Here is a 19,455-nt window from a genome sequence, read left to right as displayed (position 1 = left end):
TTTAAAAAATAAAGGTATTTTTAGATGGTTATGATGTGAATAATTAATGTGTAATGTAATTATATTGCATGTACGTTTAATACATTGTAAAAGACTGATTTTCATAGCCGAGTTTACTTCCTCTTTAATTAAGCTTTAATAGCTTTAACCTGGTTACCTCTGAGCTATTGAACACGCCCCCATTTTTGGAGATGAGATGGGTACACTGTACTCCAAATAAAAAGCAAGTAGGCTAGGATGACAATGCTAATCCTTCATACATTCAGTACAGTGAGTGTTGTCATCCTAGGACAGGAGTGTTTCTGGCAGAGTCATTAGGTGAAAATAAAAAGGAATAAATAAGCTTGAAAATAGATAACTTTTGCAGAAACACATCTAAGGGACCAGTAAGTTCCAACATATTTAATGTACGTACTTGGGTTTACATACACGTTAATGGCTGTACACATCCTCCTTGGTCTCTGTTCAAATTCTGCTTATCTATCTGGCATTTGCCAATATGTTAAGATGTCATCAGTATTGTCCAAAGCGTGAATACAAAAGACAAATGGAAAAGAAGTTTAAAATAAGTTAGATAGGATTCTCTCTAACAATGCCACTTCTTCCATATCCCAAATTCATTCTCTGAAGTAGCTCTTTAAAACTTCCATCGGGAACATGGGCAAAGACGCCATCGCTGTCCCGAGAATTGGTATTAAAGCTCTGACTAAATGTTTCACGATCTTCGTCTTGAGTAGCTGGTGAGTCTATGATGTCTGCATGCTCTGAAGTATTCTGTTCCTGCCAAGCGTTGATAGGTGCTACAATATCATCTGCCATAGGAGGAGAATTTTCTCTCTGTTTCTGCAAGAGATTCCTTTCCATAGCCTCATCTAAAAGCTTATATCTTTTCCTATTAAACCTTGTATCCTCTTCCTCACTAGAATCCAATACAAACACATAGTTCTTTTTAGCATCTTTTACTATGCTGCAAGACAAGGACTCCTCCTTTCTCTTTGCTTTTAAGTTTTCGAAGGATTTCCGGGCAGAACTTGCTCTTTTTCTTTTCGGTCTGTCATTAAAACGGTGAAATGGTTTCTTTGCTGTAGTACTTAAGCGAAGACTTCTAAAAAGAACACATTTAAAAAGGAGAAATTAGATCATAAAAAGATACGTTTTACTTCCTGAGTTATCGCAGATTTAATGTATGTTTTCATACCTTCCAATCACAGCTTTGAGCTGCAAAGCAGCAGATTCACTTTGATGCACACTGGACATTATCAAAACACCAGCAGAAAGCTGTAGAATGAGTATTTCAGCAGCGTTTTTCAGCTGTAGTGTCTAATTAGCAAAACTATACTCCCACTAAAGCCTATGGCTCAAAAACGCTGATAAGCCATGTTTTTCAGCATTTTTAAGCTTTTATATCAGTTAGAGCATTTTTACAGCTAAAAAAACTCCTCAAAACCCACTAGTTCTGTGGGTTTTTCCTGTGACAAAATATATTTTATGGCAAGGCAAAAACCCCATTTTTGGTTGTTGTTCCTGGCAAGTAAACAGAGCAGTGGGAGCAGGGAAGGTAAGTATGTGCAGCTTGTGGGGTTGACATTAAGGCTTAATGCACACTGGACGTTTTTACAGCTGCTGTTTTTGGCTTCAGATGTTTTTTTTCTGCAGCCAGTCAACTCCCCATCATGTTATCCAATGTGACCATGCACACATAGGCTGTTATCAGCACTTTTTGGCAGGGACGTTTCTCTGATGTTCATTGACGGACTCCTGAAATGCATAGTCATTGGGTTATACTGCCCCCTACAGGAGTAGGACACTAGGCAGAAAATAATTCTGGCTACACCCGTGGGCAGTCCCAGGGGGGTATACTCCCTCTCTCTGCTATAGCCACTCATTTTTGTTACAAGCAGTGCCAGAATTAGAACTCCACAGAGGGGTGGGTGCTGTGTCCGTCAATGAATATCAGCGAAATAGATTTTACGGTAAGTCAAAAATCTCATGTTCTCTTTTGTTTATGGATGGACACAGCTCCTGATATTCAAACCCATTGGGATGTCCCAAAGCAGTGTTAAACATGAGGGGTGTTCAAAAAGAATAACAAGATACAGGACAAACAGAAACGAAACAGACAAAAAGACAGAGGACAGTTGGGACTTTAAATGAGGCGGTGCCTGCCCAAGGCTAGCCGCCTCCATCCCTATTAAGTGTATGAGGGGGGAGGGGAATAATGAGGATACAAAAAGGGGTAAGAAAGGTAATTAGGGGATCGGCATATTGGTAGGATCAGTATAATATGGTATAAATTATATCTATCTATCTATATATATATATATATATATATATATATATATATATATATATATATATATATATATATATATATATATCTCTATCTCTATCTCTCTCTATATATATATATATATGTACATGAGCATAAATATTGAATATTATTCTTAGAGAAGCCGATACCCTATATATGTTTTTAGTGAGGTAAACCGGGAAAAGGGGGGGACTAAGGCGGGACTTTAAATGAGGTGTGCGGAGTCGGTGGTCACAAGAATACAGTCATAGGGAGATAAGGATTTTAATGTATGTCATATAGAAATTACATATATAGCATGAACACATAGGTACAAATTACATCAACACTGCATGTGTAAAATGGCACAATCCCAGAGTAATGAAAATCATCCTAAATACCAGATCATAACTCATGGAATACACAATGAGAAAAGTAGATCATTGATAAAAACATATATAAAAAAAAAAAAAAAACAACATGTTAATATTGGTAAGGAGTGCATCCATATTAGGCTCGACGCGTTTCGTGGATACATTCCACTCGTCAGGAGCCAAGTGCACCCCAAATCATCATTTCAAGGGAAGGTCATTTCAAACAGAATGTTGTGGATGAGTACTCCCAAAGGGTCAGAGAAGTCTGTTCCGGGAGCTGTAGGAGCCCAGACTGGGGCCAAAGGCATACCACATAGGCATTCCATAATGTCATGAAGGTGACAAAAATGTTTAAAAGATGATATCAAGATATTGATCTCCAGGGATATCTATGGGTAAGGATATTAGATTAATATAAAGAAGGTTTTCACTGTGAATACAGTGACAAATATGAAGTAATAAAATAGGTATAGAAGTAAATCTAAAGGGAAGTATAAATACCTAAATGGATTGAATTAATCGAAGGAGATAGACTGGATCATCTGAAAAACTTCAGGAATGCTGAAAAAGGAAGAACCGATTGATGAGAAATAAAAAGATTGGTAAAAGACCACACCCAGCGTGAATAATGAGTGAATAATGGTGACTGAGTTGAGTGAAATACAATATAAGGGGCAAAAGTGAAGGGGTGAGTGAAGGTAAAAAATGAGGGAATGAAGAGGAAAAGTGCCCCAATGCTAAGTGGCGATCAGAAAAGAGGGAAGACCAAATGTGAGAAATGAAGGAAAAAGGTGTTGATTGTAGTCCAGACCACCAACGGCAGTGATAGGGAATGTAAAGGACCAAGGTGCTCAAAAAAAGCGTGAGAGGACAATTGGGGTGGCAATAGGGAATGCTAAGGGAAATACCTGATGATGGCCACAGCAAGGGGCTCCTAGTGTCACGTCCGCGCTCAAAAGTGGAGGAGGCGTTGTCACGTCCGGGCTCAAGTGCCATCCCGGATCGAGACACACGCCACCTCCCTATATATGAGTGCGAGAATGGAATCACATGACGGAGCGAGGACGCTGACAGTGGACATCACACGCACGGCATGGATGACGTGGAGCCAAGGCGCAGCGGGGAGTCGCCCACACTCCCGCGCCCAATCAGAAGATGGGCAGAGGGGGAGGAGGGAGGCCGCCGAAGCGTCTCGCAGTTCCCGGAAGTGAACAACAGACCATGGGATGTGTCCAACCATGTAATGACAATCTACATGATAAGAGTGTAGTACTGCCCATGACAAAAGGGACATGATGAAAATGAATGTATATTAATATATAAAAATCGTATCAATATATTATATTGCCAAAAATGATAGTAGCAAGCCCAAAAGAGGGGGGGGGGGGGGCCTGCATGCGGACCAACCGTAAAACAACCGCACACCTCCATCCCTATGAATATTCAAAAAGAATAACAAGACACAGGACAAACAGAAACGAAACAGACAAAGACAGAGGACAGTTGGGGCTTTAAATGAGGCGGTGCCTGCCCAAGGCTAGCCGCCTCCATCCCTATTAAGTGTATGAGGGGGGAGGGGAATAATGAGGATACGAAAAGGGGTAAGAACGGTAATTAGGGGATCGGCATATTGGTAGGATCAGTATAATATGGTATAAAATATATCTTTTATTATATATTTTATTATGATCGCCACTTAGCATTGGGGCACTTTTCCTCTTCATTCCCTCATTTTTCACCTTCACTCACCCCTTCACTTTTGCCCCTTATATGGTATTTCACTCAACTCAGTCACCATAATTCACTCATTATTCACGCTGGGTGTGGTCTTTTACCAATCTTTTTATTTCTAATCAATCGGTTCTTCCTTTTTCAGCATTCCTGAAGTTTTTCAGATGATCCAGTCTATCTGCTTCGATTAATTCAATCCATTTAGGTATACTTACCTTTACATTTACTTCTATACCTATTTTATTACTTCATATTTGTCACTGTATTCACAGTGAAAACCTTCTTTATATTAATCTAATATCCTTACCCATAGATATCCCTGGAGATCAATATCTTGATATCATCTTTTAAACATTTTTGTCACCTTCATGACATTATGGAATGCCTATGTGGTATGCCTTTGGCCCCAGTCTGGGCTCCTACAGCTCCCGGAACAGACTTCTCTGACCCTTTGGGAGTACTCATCCACAACATTCTGTTTGAAATGACCTTCCCTTGAAATGATGATTTGGGGTGCACTTGGCTCCTGACAAGTGGAATGTATCCACGAAACGCGTCGAGCCTAATATGGATGCACTCCTTACCAATATTAACATGTTATTTTTTTATATATGTTTTTATCAATGATCTACTTTTCTCATTGTGTATTCCATGAGTTATGATCTGGTATTTAGGATGATTTTCATTACTCTGGGATTGTGCCATTTTACACATGCAGTGTTGATGTAATTTGTACCTATGTGTTCATGCTATATATGTAATTTCTATATGACATACATTAAAATCCTTATCTCCCTATGACTGTATTCTTTTATTGTGACCACCGACTCCGCACACCTCATTTAAAGTCCCGCCTTAGTCCCCCCTTTTCCCGGTTTACCTCACTAAAAACATATATAGGGTATCGGCTTCTCTAAGAATAATATTCAATATTTATGCTATGTCATGTACATATATATAGATATAATTTATACCATATTATACTGATCCTACCAATATGCCGATCCCCTAATTACCTTTCTTACCCCTTTTCGTATCCTCATTATTCCCCTCCCCCCTCATAAACATGAGGGGTGGGAACAAAAAAAAATTCCCAAGGCTAAACATTAGCCAACCAGACAACAGGAGCTAAACCAAACTACTGGAGCCCACCTGAAAAAAAAAACAAAAAAAACCAAACACACACCGTCAAAGAGGGTCAGGTGCTTTTCAACAGCCACCTTGCAAACCTGCGACTGACGCCTGATGATGGAAAGCCCAGGAGCCACTAAGCGCTCTTGACAGGGAAAGAAGAAACCTGACCCCTGATGGAATAGGCTAGAACCACCATCTGTCTAATCCATCTGGAAATGGTCACAAAGGAACCAGACAACCCTTTTCAAGGTCCATCCGTGAGGCCCAAAGAGTCTGACTTCCTGAAAGACTCCGTAGCTGCCAGGTACACCCTAATTGCCCGAACCACATCCAAGGCATGCCAGGCAATTTCCTTGCAAGGCCTGGAACACAGGGAAGGCAACACAATGTCTTCATTCAAATGAAAATCAGAGACAACCTTTGGAAGGAACGACGAACAGGGGCAAAGAACCACCTTATCCCTGTGAATCACCAGGTAAGGTGAACGACAGGATAACGCCGCCAGTTCAGACACCCTTCTCAGAGGGAGGCTTCTGAAGAGATGAAAGCACCAAAAGATCCCAAGGCGGCAACGGAGCGCGCACTAGAGAAATCAAATGTCGGACACCCTGAAGAAAAGGTACGCACCAGGCAGTGTGTGGCCAAAGGTCGTTGGGAGAATACTGCCAAAGATGACACATGGCCCTTAATGGTACTCGAGGCCAATTTCTGTTCCACCCCCCCCCCCCCCCTGTTGAAGGAAGGTCAAGATCAGAGCCACCGAGGAAGAGACTCACCACGCAATGTACGTCTTCCATGTAAGATGGTAGATCGTCCTAGGAGGAATATTTCCTGGCTTTCAACAGTGTAGAAATCACTGACTCAAATAGACCCCTATACTTCAGCACCTGGCGTTCAACAGCCAAGCCGTCAAAGCGAGAGACTGTAAAGCAGGTTGGGAGATCGGTCCTTGGGACAGCAGATCCTCCCTGGGAGAAAGCTGCCAAGGAACGTTGGCGACCAGCCGCACCAGCGTACCAATCCTGGCGAGGCCAGTCCGGGGCCACTAAGATGACCAGAATCCCTTCTGCCTCGATCCTGCGTTGAAGTCTTGGCAGAAGCTTGAGAAGAGGGAAGGCGTAAATCAGACGATGCTGACCCCCACGGGGCCACCAGCACATCTGTGGCATCCACCAGAGGATCCCTTGACCGAGCCACAAACCTCTGCACCTTTATGTTGAGCCGAGGCGCCAACAGATCCACCTCAGGGATGCCCCAATGGAGACAGCTGATGAAAACACTTCTGGATGAAGGGACCACTCCCCGTGGAGGTAATCCGCCTGCCAATTTTCCACCTTGGGAATGTGTATGGCAGAGAGGGCTGGAACCAAACAGTTTTGTAAAACCTTAGAATTTCAGGTACCTCCAATGCCGCCAGGACACTTCTTGTACCCCCTTGGTGATTGACATAAGCCACGGCCGTGGCATTGTCCGATTGAATGCACACTGGACAATCCTGAAGACGATCTGTCCAATGATCCAAACACAGTCTGATCGCTCGGAGTTCCAAGACATTGATCAGTAGTCTGGACCCCAGATCCCGAGCAGAATGCTTGCTGAGGACGCCTCCCCAGTCAGACAGGCTGGCATCCGTGGTGTCCACTGTCCAACACGGGGGGGATTTTCCCAGCCAAAAGCGCCGGAGAACAAAGCCCCCATTTCAGGTTCGCCTTCGTGCCCTGACTCTTGTCCCATTTGGTAAGAATTTCCCTTTGCAGGTACCTCAAATGGAACTGTGCAAACGGAACTGCCTCAAAAGGTAGACACCATCAGGCCAAGCACCCGCATGCAAGTCCAGAGGGATGACCATTTGTTGGACAGCAGGAGGCGAATTGCAGCCTGGAATTTCTGGAGTTTGTCCAGATGAAGGAGCAGTCTGGCTAAGGCCGAGTCCAGAGTCAGACCCAGATAGTCCAGCTTTGTGGACAGAACCAGAGCGGAATTCTGAAAATTCAGAATCCAGCCGAAGTTCCGCAGAGTTTGTATTGTGATCTCCAGGTTCTCCACTAGAACAGAGGGAGACTCCGCTCACAGAAGATCATCCAATTAGCCCAGTACCACGATCCCCGTTGGCGCAGCAAAGCTAGCACAGGGGCTAACACTTTTGTGAAGACCCGAGAGGCAGATGCTAGACCAAAGGGTAACGACAAACAGATAATGCTCCTCCCCCATAGCAAAGCGGAGAAAAACGCTTGTGACTGGCACGAATGGGAATGTGAAGGTAGGCATTCTTGATAATTGATAGAGGCGAGGAAATCCCAGACGCAGGGATGCCACCACCATTTGAATGGACTCCATTCTGAACTTCGCACAAAGCAGTTTAGCTCCTTCTGGTGCAGGATTGGACAAACTTTGCCTTCCTTCCTGGGAACTGTGAACAGGTTTCAGTAAAACCCCTAAAAAGATTCTGAGGTCAGAACCGGGACCATCACCCCCTTACATCTTGGATCGCCCCAAACAGGCCCTGTAAGCGGTCTGGGGACAGGTGCAAGTTAGGAGGAAAAAACGTTGCTGGGGGACAAGAGTGAGACTCGATCTTGCAGCCGGACCGAATGACCTTGTGGACCCACTTGTCTTGCACCCGGGAAGTCCACAGGACCGGAAACCAGCGAAGATGCCCCCAATATGGGTGAGGGTGCACCTTTATGCAGAAGGAGCCTTGCCCCCAGGTCTGGATAAGCCTGATCTTGGCTTGCCAGACCAGGTATATTTGGATCATCCAGAAGAAACCCTGAAAAGCTTTGAGCCCTTGTCAATCGACCCAGAGGAACGGAAAAAAAAAAACAAAAAACTTCTTATGAGCTGAGAAGGAAGGCCACATCTACAATGAGGTTCCTTGCCTTTAGTAGCTCGCGGAAGAAAGTACTCTTCCCGCCTTGAGACCTTTAATGTCGTCATCCAGGGTAGCTCCAAACAGACGATCTCCTTGAAAAGGAAGATCAGTCAAAGCCTATTTTGAAGTCTGATCTGCAAACCAGCACTTGAGCCAAAAAACAAGCAGAAGGACCACTGCCAAAACAGAGGCGAGCCATCAGGGGAGCTGCAATCAAAGAGTCATCACCGATAAACTGCAGCCCCTGGACCAGCTGATCCGCCAGCTCATCAAATGCAGGGGGGGGGGGGAGCAGTTCAGGTCACAGTGTATGAGCTTAGCCCACTTGGTCAGAGTTTGCGACACTAGAGCAATGGTGAATACCTGCCTCATTGCTAAACCATCCAGAGTGTACACAGTGCGGGCCACAGCCTCCGTCATCCAGTCAGCCGGATCCTTTAAGGCCGGGGACTCTTCAACCAGAATCATGGTCGCCTTTTTTAAAATCTGGAAAATGGAGGGTTCACCACTGGTGGCACAGTCCACTTCTTAAGAAGGGACTCCTAATAGGAGTAACGCCTATTAAAGCGCTTAGGAACCCCATGGGGACGCTTTGGTTGTCCCCACTCTCTAACAACAAGTCTATCAAAATAGGCAGGGAAAGGAAACACCTTTGCAGTTTTTGATGGCTTGTCAGTGCCAAAGGGCACCTGCGCCTCCATCTTCAGGGTCTCACGCACAGATACAATCAGCGCATCCACCAGCGCCTTTTGGAGCGTGGTCGCAGACGTGGAGGAATCTTCCTCACTATCTGAGGATTCCAGGTGTGTGGTTGCAGACCCAGCAGGGTGACCCACGTCTGGGACAGCCGAAACAGATTCAGGATCTGATGAAACAGATGAGGCAAGGGAAGGGGGGGGGCACTTTTTGCTAGCCCATCACCCACAAAACACCTCCACCGAGGACACAAGGGACTCCAGGACTGCCGTCAGTGCATGGATGGATGGTTGGGACCAGGAGGGCCCCGCAGTCTCAGAGAGGGGATAAGGTGGGTCATGAGTCACCAGGGGGACCCCACAACAAGTGTAAAACACGGCTAAGGGACAACCCCCACCGCGCTGGCAGCACCCGGTCGCCAGGCACAAAGCACTAAGCGATCCTCAGCAGAAAGGGAGAGGACCCCACCAGACTTGCCACTCTCAGAAATAGGCACCTGCAGTCACCAGGAGAATCTGCACTACACGTATGGCGATCAGGAAGTAAAATGATCCAGAAGACAACACCAGGGGAAAAGGAGGGGCTCCCACTGCCAAAAACGCCGCCCACAGGGCTCCACTGTCATGGCCCCTGCTATTTCCAATGGCAAACCACAGAAAAATGGCCGCCGGACTATACAAACATGCTAAAATAAAATGGCAGCCCTGGGCGGCACCACGAGGCCTACAGGGACCCAGAAGGGAGACCAGGCCTCAAGGACAGTAGGACAGATCCACGGGACGGGGGGCCCTGGCAAGAGCCTCCACCAGGTACAACCCCCCCCGCTCAATTGACCATCCAGGCGTCGGCGACACCCCCCCCCCCCCCGAGTTGGCGCCCTGCCCCCATCTCAGGAAAGTGGCAAGACCACACAAATAGCCCCAGCATGGAATGTGGGCAGGATGAGGAACTTGGGGGGGGGGGGGTGTGACTGCGGGTAGAAGGGGAACCCAGGGGTCCAACTTTCCCAAAGAGAGGCACATGTCTACACCAAAACCCTCCGGGGGGGGGGGGCACAGCTGCTCATCATACCAGAAACCAGACTGGCACCGCTCCAGACAGAAACCCTCTTCATTGAAATGGAATGGCTGTTCGTCAGGAGAAATGCTGTGACCTTGCGAGGCATTTAACTCGTAGGCCAGCCCCTGTCAAGTGAGGCTATGTCACGGCCGACCTAGAGCAGAACTGAGGTCTGCTCATGCTCACTGGCCAGACTTGAGTGACCACTGGATCTAGATTATCCAGCCCATTGCCCAGTCTGGCAGGTGATTGTAGATCTCATAGGAAAAAATCTAGGAGGAAAAAAAATTTCTATCTAAAAAATTTTGCCAGGACCAAAGATCCCAGTAAGGAAATAGGTCCCGACTAGGCAGAAAAAAACTTTGCGGCTATAGCAGAGAGAGGGAGTATAGCACCTGGGACTGCCCATGGGTGTAGCTAGAAATATTTTCTGCCTAGTGCCCTACTCCTGTAGGGGGGCAGTATAACCCACTGGTTATCAATATCAGGTGCTGTGCCTGTCAATGAACAAAAAAGAAAAAAAATAGATTTTTGACTTACCATAAAATCTTCTCTTAAGTTAATTGACGGACGCAATTCTCTGATCCATATCAGTATGGTTATACTGCCCCCTACAGGAGTAGGACACTAGGCAGAAAAAAAAAGTTCTGGTTACGCCTATGGGCAGTCCCGGATGTTACACCCTCTCTCTTTTTGCATAGGATGTCAGTTTTGTATCAAAGCAGTGTCAGAAAGTAACACCAACCCAAAATGGAGGGGCGGGTACTGAGTTTGTCAAAGAACTTGAGAAAAGTATTTTACGGTAAGTCAAAAATCCAGTTTTCTCCATCGCTCATTGACAGACGCAGTTCTTTGATCCATATCAGTAGGAATATCCCAAAGCAGTGCAAAAAATGAGGGGTGGGAACAGCAGAAAAGAACAAGTCCCCAAGGTTAAACATAGCCAACCAGGCAACATAGGACTCAGCAGAAGAAAAAAAGATGAGGCCCACCTGAAATACTGTGAACACCCTCAAGGAAGGCCAAAAGCCCTCCAGACAGCAGCCAGCAAAACTTTGCAGCCAAAAGGAGGCATCTGCAGATGCCAGCACATCCACCGTACAAAATTTGGTAAAGGTGTGAACAGACTACCAGGTAGCCATCTGGCGACCTGGAGCACAGATGCCTGTATGGCGAAAAGCCCAGGAAGCACTAGGTGCCCAAGTAAACTGCGCCGAAACAGGGAAAGGTAGGACCCTTAATTAAATAAGCCTGCACCACCGTCTGTCCGATCCATCTGGAAATAATAGTCGCAGCAGATGCAGGCAGTTCTGTTCACGGCCATCTGTAAGTACAAAGAGCAAGACTTATTAAAAGACTCAATAGTCGCCAATTACACCTGGAGTGCCCGAACTGTATCCAGAGTATGCAATGCACATTCCTTAGGCTGTGAGGGCTTAGGACACGAGATTGTTGGTAATAAAATGTCCTCGTTCAGGTGAACACTAGAAACCACCTTCGGAGGGAAGGACGGATCCAGAGGAAGTACCATTTGTCTCCATGAACCAACATATAGGGAGAACGACAGGACAATGTTGCCAGTACCGACACTCTGCACGCAGAGTGTCAGCAACCAAGAAGGCCACCTGCTGTAATAAGGTAGGCAGGGGATACCCTTCGAATACTTGCAAACAGAGGTTTCTAGAAAAACTGACTGCACCAAAAATCAAGGTCCCCAGTTGGTGACGGAGGTCACTCCGTAAGTACCAAGTGTCGCACCCCCTGGAAGAAGTTACACACCAGCGAACAGGCGGCCAACGGCCTTTGGAAGAAAGTTGCCAAAGCCGGGGGCGTGGCCTGAAGCTTCATGTGAGCAGACGTGCGTGAGCTCCTCTCTCCCGGCATTAACGGTTTCTTCTCATCCTGTGACCCGATACTCACCGCTACTCCGTTCCAGTGTGCCTGCCTACTTACCGTGCCTCTCTGCCGCCATGTCTCCACCGTCCAAACGCTCCGAGGCCGCTGCCAAACTCGATCGTTTCCGCCGCCAGGAAGACGGCGCGCAGGCCCAAGATGGCGGCGATCCACCCTCCGCTCCGGATCCGGCCGAGCGCTCCTTGGACAGCGGTAAGATCCTGGAGGCTATCTCCCACTGTCAGGCCACTCTTACCTCCAAAATCGAGGAGGTTAAGGTGGATATTTCACTGATCCGCCAGGACATGCAGACGCTCAGGGGGCGGATTACCGAGGTGGAGGATCGTTTGGGTGTTGTGGAGGATGAACTCCCCCCGGTTCGTACCTCGGTGGAACAGGCCTCCAGGGACATTGCACAACTTTATGCTAAACAGGACGATATGGAAAATCGTGCTAGGCGGAACAACATCCGTTTTATCGGTCTCCCTGAGGGATCGGAGGGCACCGACCCAGCCACCTATCTGGAGAACCTGTTGGTCACTACCTACAGCCGAGCCGCCTTTTCCCAGGCTTTTGTGGTGGAAAGAGCCCACAGGATGCCAGCGAAGCGACCCCCCCAGGGTGCCCCTCCTAGGGTCTTTATTGCACGCTTCCTTAACTACAGAGACCGGGATGCTGTGCTTCGCCTTGCCCGGGAAAAGGGCAACATCCCCTTGGACAATCACACTGTTATGGCATTCCCCGATTTCTCGGCTGCTGTTCAGAAGCAGCGCAGCCAGTTTACTGAGGTCAAGCGCCGGCTGCGTGTCCGCAATCTCAAATACTCCATGCTGTACCCTGCGAGGCTACGTGTGGTGGCCGAAGACAGAGTGCGGTTCTTTGAGGATCCTGATTCCGCCGTGGCTTGGCTTGATGGCCTCCACTGAATAAGTGCTCTGCTGCCTGTTTGTATGCTTGATGTCCCTTTGCCCTGATGTTCCTGTTTTCCGCCGGGGTCTCCGCCTGCAGTCCTTACCGTTCCCCGATGGATTTGACTCTATGGACATGCCTCTCTGTTGGGGGACGCGGGATTCCCTGCCTGGCTGAGTCTTGAGTGGCATCTCTGTATGTGTTTTTCCCCCATTGATGCGGACCCCCTCCCCTGTGGCTGTTCTGCACCCCCGCCCGCCGGACATGCCTCTCTGCTACCTGGCTTTGCTCTTCAAACTGGTTCGGGTGTGGGTGTTGGGTGGCACTGGGGTTCCGAGGGGGCCTGCTGCATTCACTGCTGCTCCCCTGAGCCTCCTACACCCCCTAAGTTCGGATTACTGACTGCTTACAGCCCGGGTTGCACATAGCTCACGCTGTGGGTTTTTTTCTATCTGCTGTCTCACACTGTTATAGGGCCCTGGTCGTGGGCTCTCCCTTCGGAGAATATTCGCCCCCGTTCCCCCCTGTATTGGGGGCTGTTATTTTTGTTAAGTTTGATACCCCAGCGGGCGACCCGTGGCCCTTTTTGGGTCGGCTCGACCCGCTGGCGTTTCTCATACCTATGCAACTGTCTGTTTTTTTATTGTTTGTTCTGGGTTGATGCTCCCACGTGTTGGGGTTTGTGTGGAGCCGGGTGGACGGGTGGGGTTAGTGTATTTGAGCTGTGTGTGCCCCTATTCTGGGGCTTTTATTTGGGTTCACTTTTATATGTATTTCTGTATATGCCATGCACTGTCACATTTGTTTGTCACATGTGGTTGGGGGGGGGTGTACTGCCTGCGCTGGGGGTCCTGCTGCTCCTCCTGCCCATTCCCGTTTTGTCCTTGTTACTATGGCCTCCCTGAAAATCCTTACTTGGAACGTCCGTGGGGTGCGGGACAAGATTAAACGCTCTGTTGTCCTGTCCTATCTGAAAGATCAGCGTGCGGATATTATGGTCTTGGTTGAAACGCACGCGGATGACGGCTTGCTCCGAGCTCTCCGTCGCCCGTGGATTGGATGGTCGTTCCACGCTACCTATTCCTCGTACTCGAGGGGGGTTTCCCTACTTATTTCCAAATCCATTTCTTTCCAGGTGCGGGATGTGCTCACGGACCCTCAGGGCAGGTATGTTTTTGTTAGAGGGGTAATTGGTGGTCGGGAGGTACTGCTCCTGGCGTGGTACGTGCCACCCCCCTATGCTGCCTCTCTCCTCACAGTGGGTTTTGACTTCATGGCTCGATTTCCCTCCCTCCCGGCAATTTGGTTAGGGGATTTCAATATGGTATCCAATACTGTACTGGACAGACAGAGTGCCTCCCTAGTGGATGATGCCCCTGTACCCAATACTAGATTTAGTAGACTGCTTACTGACTTTGACTTGGTCGATACCTGGAGACATCTTTACCCCTCCACCCGTGCCTATTCTTGCTATTCTGCCTCCCACTCCTCCATGTCGAGAATTGACTCCATTTGGCTCTCGCGCTCGCTGACGCCTGGCCTGCGGGCTGCGGGGTTTGGGCCCCGCTTGCTCTCCGACCATGCCCCTTACTGGGTGTCGCTGTCATCCTTCCCTGGCCCTCCGCGGAGCCACTGGCGCCTGAATCCTTTCTGGCTCTCTATGGTCCCGGTTTGGACGGCCTTGGGGAGGAATGGACGCACTTTTTTGCTAATAACGACCTCACCGCCTCGCCCCTGTTGGTGTGGGAGGCGTTCAAACTTCATGCTAGGATGCTATTGTCAGAGCGCATATCCAGGTTCAAGCGGTCTTCGCGGGTGGAGTTCTCCTCCGCGGAGCACCGACTTGCGGAACTTGAGAGTCGCTACGCCCTTGCTCCTTCCCCGGAGTTGCTTGCGGACTTGAATCTACAGACACGGGCGATGGAACAGCTGTGTCGGGAACGTGCGAATCGCAAGCTTTTTTTTTGTAAACAGCGGACGTTTGAATCCGGTGAGAAAGCCGGTAAGCTTCTTGCTTATTTGGCTCACCTACACGAGAGGCCCCCGGTTGTAATTAACCTTCGTCGTCTTACCACTGGGGATCCGGCTGATCCCTCTGCGGTTGCGGAAGTATTTGCATCTTTTTTTCGGGACGTCTATACGTCTAAAGTGGAGTACCCTCCTTCGGATCTCTCGGCTCTGCTTGACACTATCTCATTTCCTACCCTATCCCCCGAGCAGGCGTCTGCCCTTGACGCCCCCCTATCAGTGGGTGACATAGTTGAGGCCCTCTCCTGTTTTGCGCGGGCTAAGGCTCCAGGGTCGGATGGTCTCCCTGCCGAGTTTTATTCCCTGTACTCGGAGACCTTGGCCCCCAAACTTCTAGAGGTTTATAACGCCATGTTTGAAGCTTCTGCTGCCCCGTCGTCCATGGGTGAAGCTTTGATTGTCCTTATACCCAAGCCCGGAAAAGACCCCACGTGGCCTGAGTCCTATCGCCCCATCTCACTCCTTCAGTGTGACATTAAGATCCTGGCTAAGATACTTGCCCTGCGACTTAACAAGGTCATTCACTCTCTCATACACTCAGATCAAACGGGCTTCATGCCATCCAAGAACACGGCATGTAATACACGGCGTCTGTTCATGAATGTACAGGCGACGCATGATCTGGTGGGTACCCGGGTGCTGGTGTCCTTGGATGCTGCCAAGGCCTTTGACTCGGTGGAGTGGCACTACTTATGGCAATGTCTGGGGCGCTTTGGGCCTAAATTTGTGAAGTGGTTGACCATCCTCTACCATCGCCCTTGCGCCAGAGTAGTGGCAAATGCACACACCTCCGGGTCGTTCCCCCTTTCTAGGGGAACTCGACAGGGTTGCCCGATCTCCCCACTGCTATATGCGCTGGCGGTCGAGCCCCTGGCCATTGCCATACGTGCACACCCGGATGTTGTTGGCCTTGGTCGCGGCGATCACGTTGATAAAATCGGATTATACGCCGACGATATGATCCTCTACCTAGCTGACCCTGGCCCCTCCCTATCTAGAGTCCTGGACCTTATCACTACTTTCGGCGGGTTCTCCGGCCTGTCCATTAATTGGGATAAGTCGCAAATTTTGTCCCTGGATGTTTTTGCCCAATCGCAGGATCAATCCCTCCTCCCCTTACTTCGCGTTTCTACGCTTAAACATTTGGGGGTGCAGGTATCCCGTACCCTTGCTGATTATATCGCTCTTAATATTGAGCCTCTGTACGCCCTAGTTAAGCATAAGACCCAACTATGGTCCCGTCTTCCCGTTGGCGTGATGGGCCGTGTAAATTTGATTAAAATGATCCTCCTACCTAAAATTCTCTATGTTTTATGGCACTCCCCTGTGTATATCCCTTACAAATATTTCGCAATTCTTGAACGTTTACTGAAAACTTTTGTGTGGGGTCCCAGTAGACACAAGCTGGCGTGGCGTCACGCTCAGAAGCCGACTGCTCTGGGAGGGCTTGCTGTTCCGGATTTTGGGGCGTACTACCTTGCGTCGCAGTTATCCCACTTCTATCACGTCCATGCATTGGATGCTCCCAGATATATGGCCCTGGCCTGCCCCCCAGTACTGACCTCGAGTCCTCACCCCTTCTGTGATATTCTCCGAGGCGCGGGTGGGCCTTCAAATGCCCAGGTGACGAGTGCTGTCTCTTCTCACTATAGGAGGATATGGGATTTGGCGCTATCCAGGACTGGTGACCCGCTGTTCCACGCTAAAACTCCCTTGTGGTTCAATAGACACTTACCTGAATTACTACAACTACCGGACCCTGGACTGTGGATGGCCAGGGGGGTCGTGTATCTCTCCCATGTATTGCGGGGGGGAGCACTTAGACCCTTCTCCCAGTTACGGACTGACTTTGACCTTCCCCCCTCCATGTATTATCGGTATTATCAACTTCGCCATGCCCTTCACGCTCAGTTTGGGGGCCGTTACCCGGACTTGCCCACTGTTGACCTGTTGGATGTCCTGACTGGTTCTGACTCCCGTAAACTTATCTCCCTTTTATATGAGATGCTGACAACCAAAACGGCCACGGCCCTGGCGTTCAGTGTTCGCCCTCGCTGGACTGACGATGTTGGAGACCTTGACGATGATGATTGGACGGAGGCTCTTGGGGCCTGTAAGCTTGTCTCGCCCAAGCTGTCTGACAGATTGACACAGGTGTATATATTACATAGAGCGTACCTCTCTCCTGACAGAATAGCCAGATTCGTTCCCTCCAGAGACCCGGTGTGCCCCAAGTGTTTGTTGTCACCAGGCACCTTTGGACATCTGTTGTGGCACTGTCCTCGTATCCAGGGCTTCTGGGTGCAGGTGGTTCGCTTCCTGCACGACCGTATGGGGGCTCCTGTCACACTAGATCCTAGGGTCTGCCTGCTGGGTATTATACCTGATGAGGACGTTGATAAATACACCGTAAAATTCCTACATGAAACCCTCTTTAGCGCAAGAAAACTGATTGCCCGCACGTGGATACAGTCCGTCTGGCCTGATCTAGCTATGTGGAAGGCTGACATCAATCAATCCTTGTCCTACAAGAAAGTCATATATACTAACCGGGGTTCTCTTGGCAGTTATCATAGGGTCTGGGACAGGTGGCTTCAGTCCTCTGACACCTGTTCTCCTGGGTGATCTCTGGGATTGGGGTGAACCTTGTGTACCCTGTTTATACTCACGGACGCTATGGGATGGGGTTTCAGTTATACTTGCTGTTATACTTGCCTATGTGCGATGCTATTTCCCCCATGGACCTGTATTTTGTTTTTTTTCTTTTTCCTGCCTGATTTCTGTACCTTATGTGACAATGTTGTTGTATTATATACTGCTGATGTGACGTGACCTGGTGTGCTGACTGCATATGTTTGTTTTGTTGTTATTATGTGAACCCAATAAACGTTTGTTTTCCAAAAAAAAAAAAAAAAAAGTTGCCAAAGCCGAAACCTGACCCTTGACAGTACTCAAGGCAAACTTTTGATCAACTCCCGGTTGAAGGAAGCCTCGATCCGGGCCACCGAGTAAGAGCGAGGGGGAGCCCAAGAAGACTCACACCATGCAATATGCGGCTTTCTCGTACAATGAAAATATCATCCTAGAAGTCGCTTCTCACGCTTAAAGCAGAGTGGGAATCACTGAAGCAGACAATCCCCTGTCCTTCAGCACCTGGCTTTCAACAGCCAAGCTGGCAAAGCCAGCAACTAAGTTGAATGGGAGATTGGCCCTAGAGACAATAAATCCTCCCTGAGAGGAATTCTCCAAGGAGCGTCTGCTTCTAGCCTGACCAGGTCGGCGTACCAAGCGAGGCCAGTCCAGAGCCACAAGAATGACCGGAATCTCTTCCGCCTCGATCCTGCAAAGAATTTTTGGCAGCAACTTGAGAGGAGGAAAGCTGATACAGACCTTGGCCTATCCATGAACAGTCTCACACAACCATGCCGGCATCAGCCTTGCGCAGGTGACCATGCTAAACTTCTCAGCAACGTTCATGTGGAACTCAGCGAATGTTCTTGCCTATGACAGAACCCATGGTGCCACCACTGAAACCACCAGAGGGACCCGGGAGCGGGCCACAAACCTCTGCACTATCCTGTAGGTGCAACGCCAACAAGTCCACGTCTGGAGCCCCCCCCCCCCCCAATGAAGGCACGACTGCTGGAACACCTCCGGATGAAGGGACCATTCTCCTGCATCCAAGGCCTGTCGACTGAGGCAATCTGCCTTCCAATTTTCTATACCTGGAAAGGTAACAGTGGAGAGAACTGGAGCAAGGCGCTCTGCCCAACGAAGAATTGTCACTTCCAAGGCCGCAAGGACACCCTTGGTGCCCTCTTCGTGAACGACATAAGCCACAGTCGTGGAGTAGTCGATTGAACGTGCACCGGACAGCTGCAGGTGCCCGACCCATTGAACTAGGCAAAGCCGGATCGCTCTCAGCTCCTGGACATTGATCGGTAACCTGGATTCTCCAGGGACCATACTCCTGAAGCAGAGAACCTGCTGAGGACTCCTCCCCACTCAGACAGGCTTGCTTCCGCGGTGACAATTGTCCAGTAAAAAGGGAGGAAGGATTCCAGATCAAAACTACCTGGTCAGCTGGTTCAGCCGGATCCGAAAGTCCAGAGAGTTTGGATTCTAGTCCCATTCGAGAAGGATTTCCTTCTGAGGGATCCCCGAGAGGGATGAGCAAAAGGGACCGTCTCGAAAGACGACACCATCAGTCCATCAGAAGTCACATGCAGGTCCGAAGGGACGACCATGTGCTGGACGGTAACAGGTGAACCGCAGTCTGAAGTTCCAAGAGTTTTGTTCCCGGAGGGAGAAACACCCTGACTGAGGATGATTCCAAAGTCAGGCCCAGATAGTCCAGTCTCATGGAAGGGACCAGGGATGACTTCTGAAGGTTCAGAACCCACCTGAACTCCTTCAGAGTTCTCATGGTGACTTCCAACTTCGCTGTCCAACAGCGACTGTCAGAGGAC

General features: G+C 48.8%; 1 protein-coding gene across 2 annotated transcripts in view; it reads right to left on the bottom strand.

The window, feature by feature from the left end:
* Positions 1-438: 438 nt before the first annotated feature.
* LOC309559092 (uncharacterized protein) overlaps positions 439-19,455 on the bottom strand; it is a 108,248-nt gene continuing 89,231 nt past the window's right edge. For both annotated transcript variants that reach the window (XM_082262227.1, XM_082262228.1), the window contains exon 5: positions 439-1,105. In XM_082262227.1, the coding sequence (XP_082118353.1) occupies positions 571-1,105 (535 nt within the window). In that variant the 3' untranslated portion in view covers positions 439-570. The remainder of the gene's footprint in view (positions 1,106-19,455) is intronic.

This window comes from Pelophylax lessonae (assembly GCF_965119305.1).
Source record: "Pelophylax lessonae genome assembly, chromosome: 6".
NCBI lineage: Eukaryota > Metazoa > Chordata > Amphibia > Anura > Ranidae > Pelophylax > Pelophylax lessonae.
Note: the sequence above shows the minus strand (reverse complement) of the source record. Positions and strands in the feature narration are given on the sequence as shown.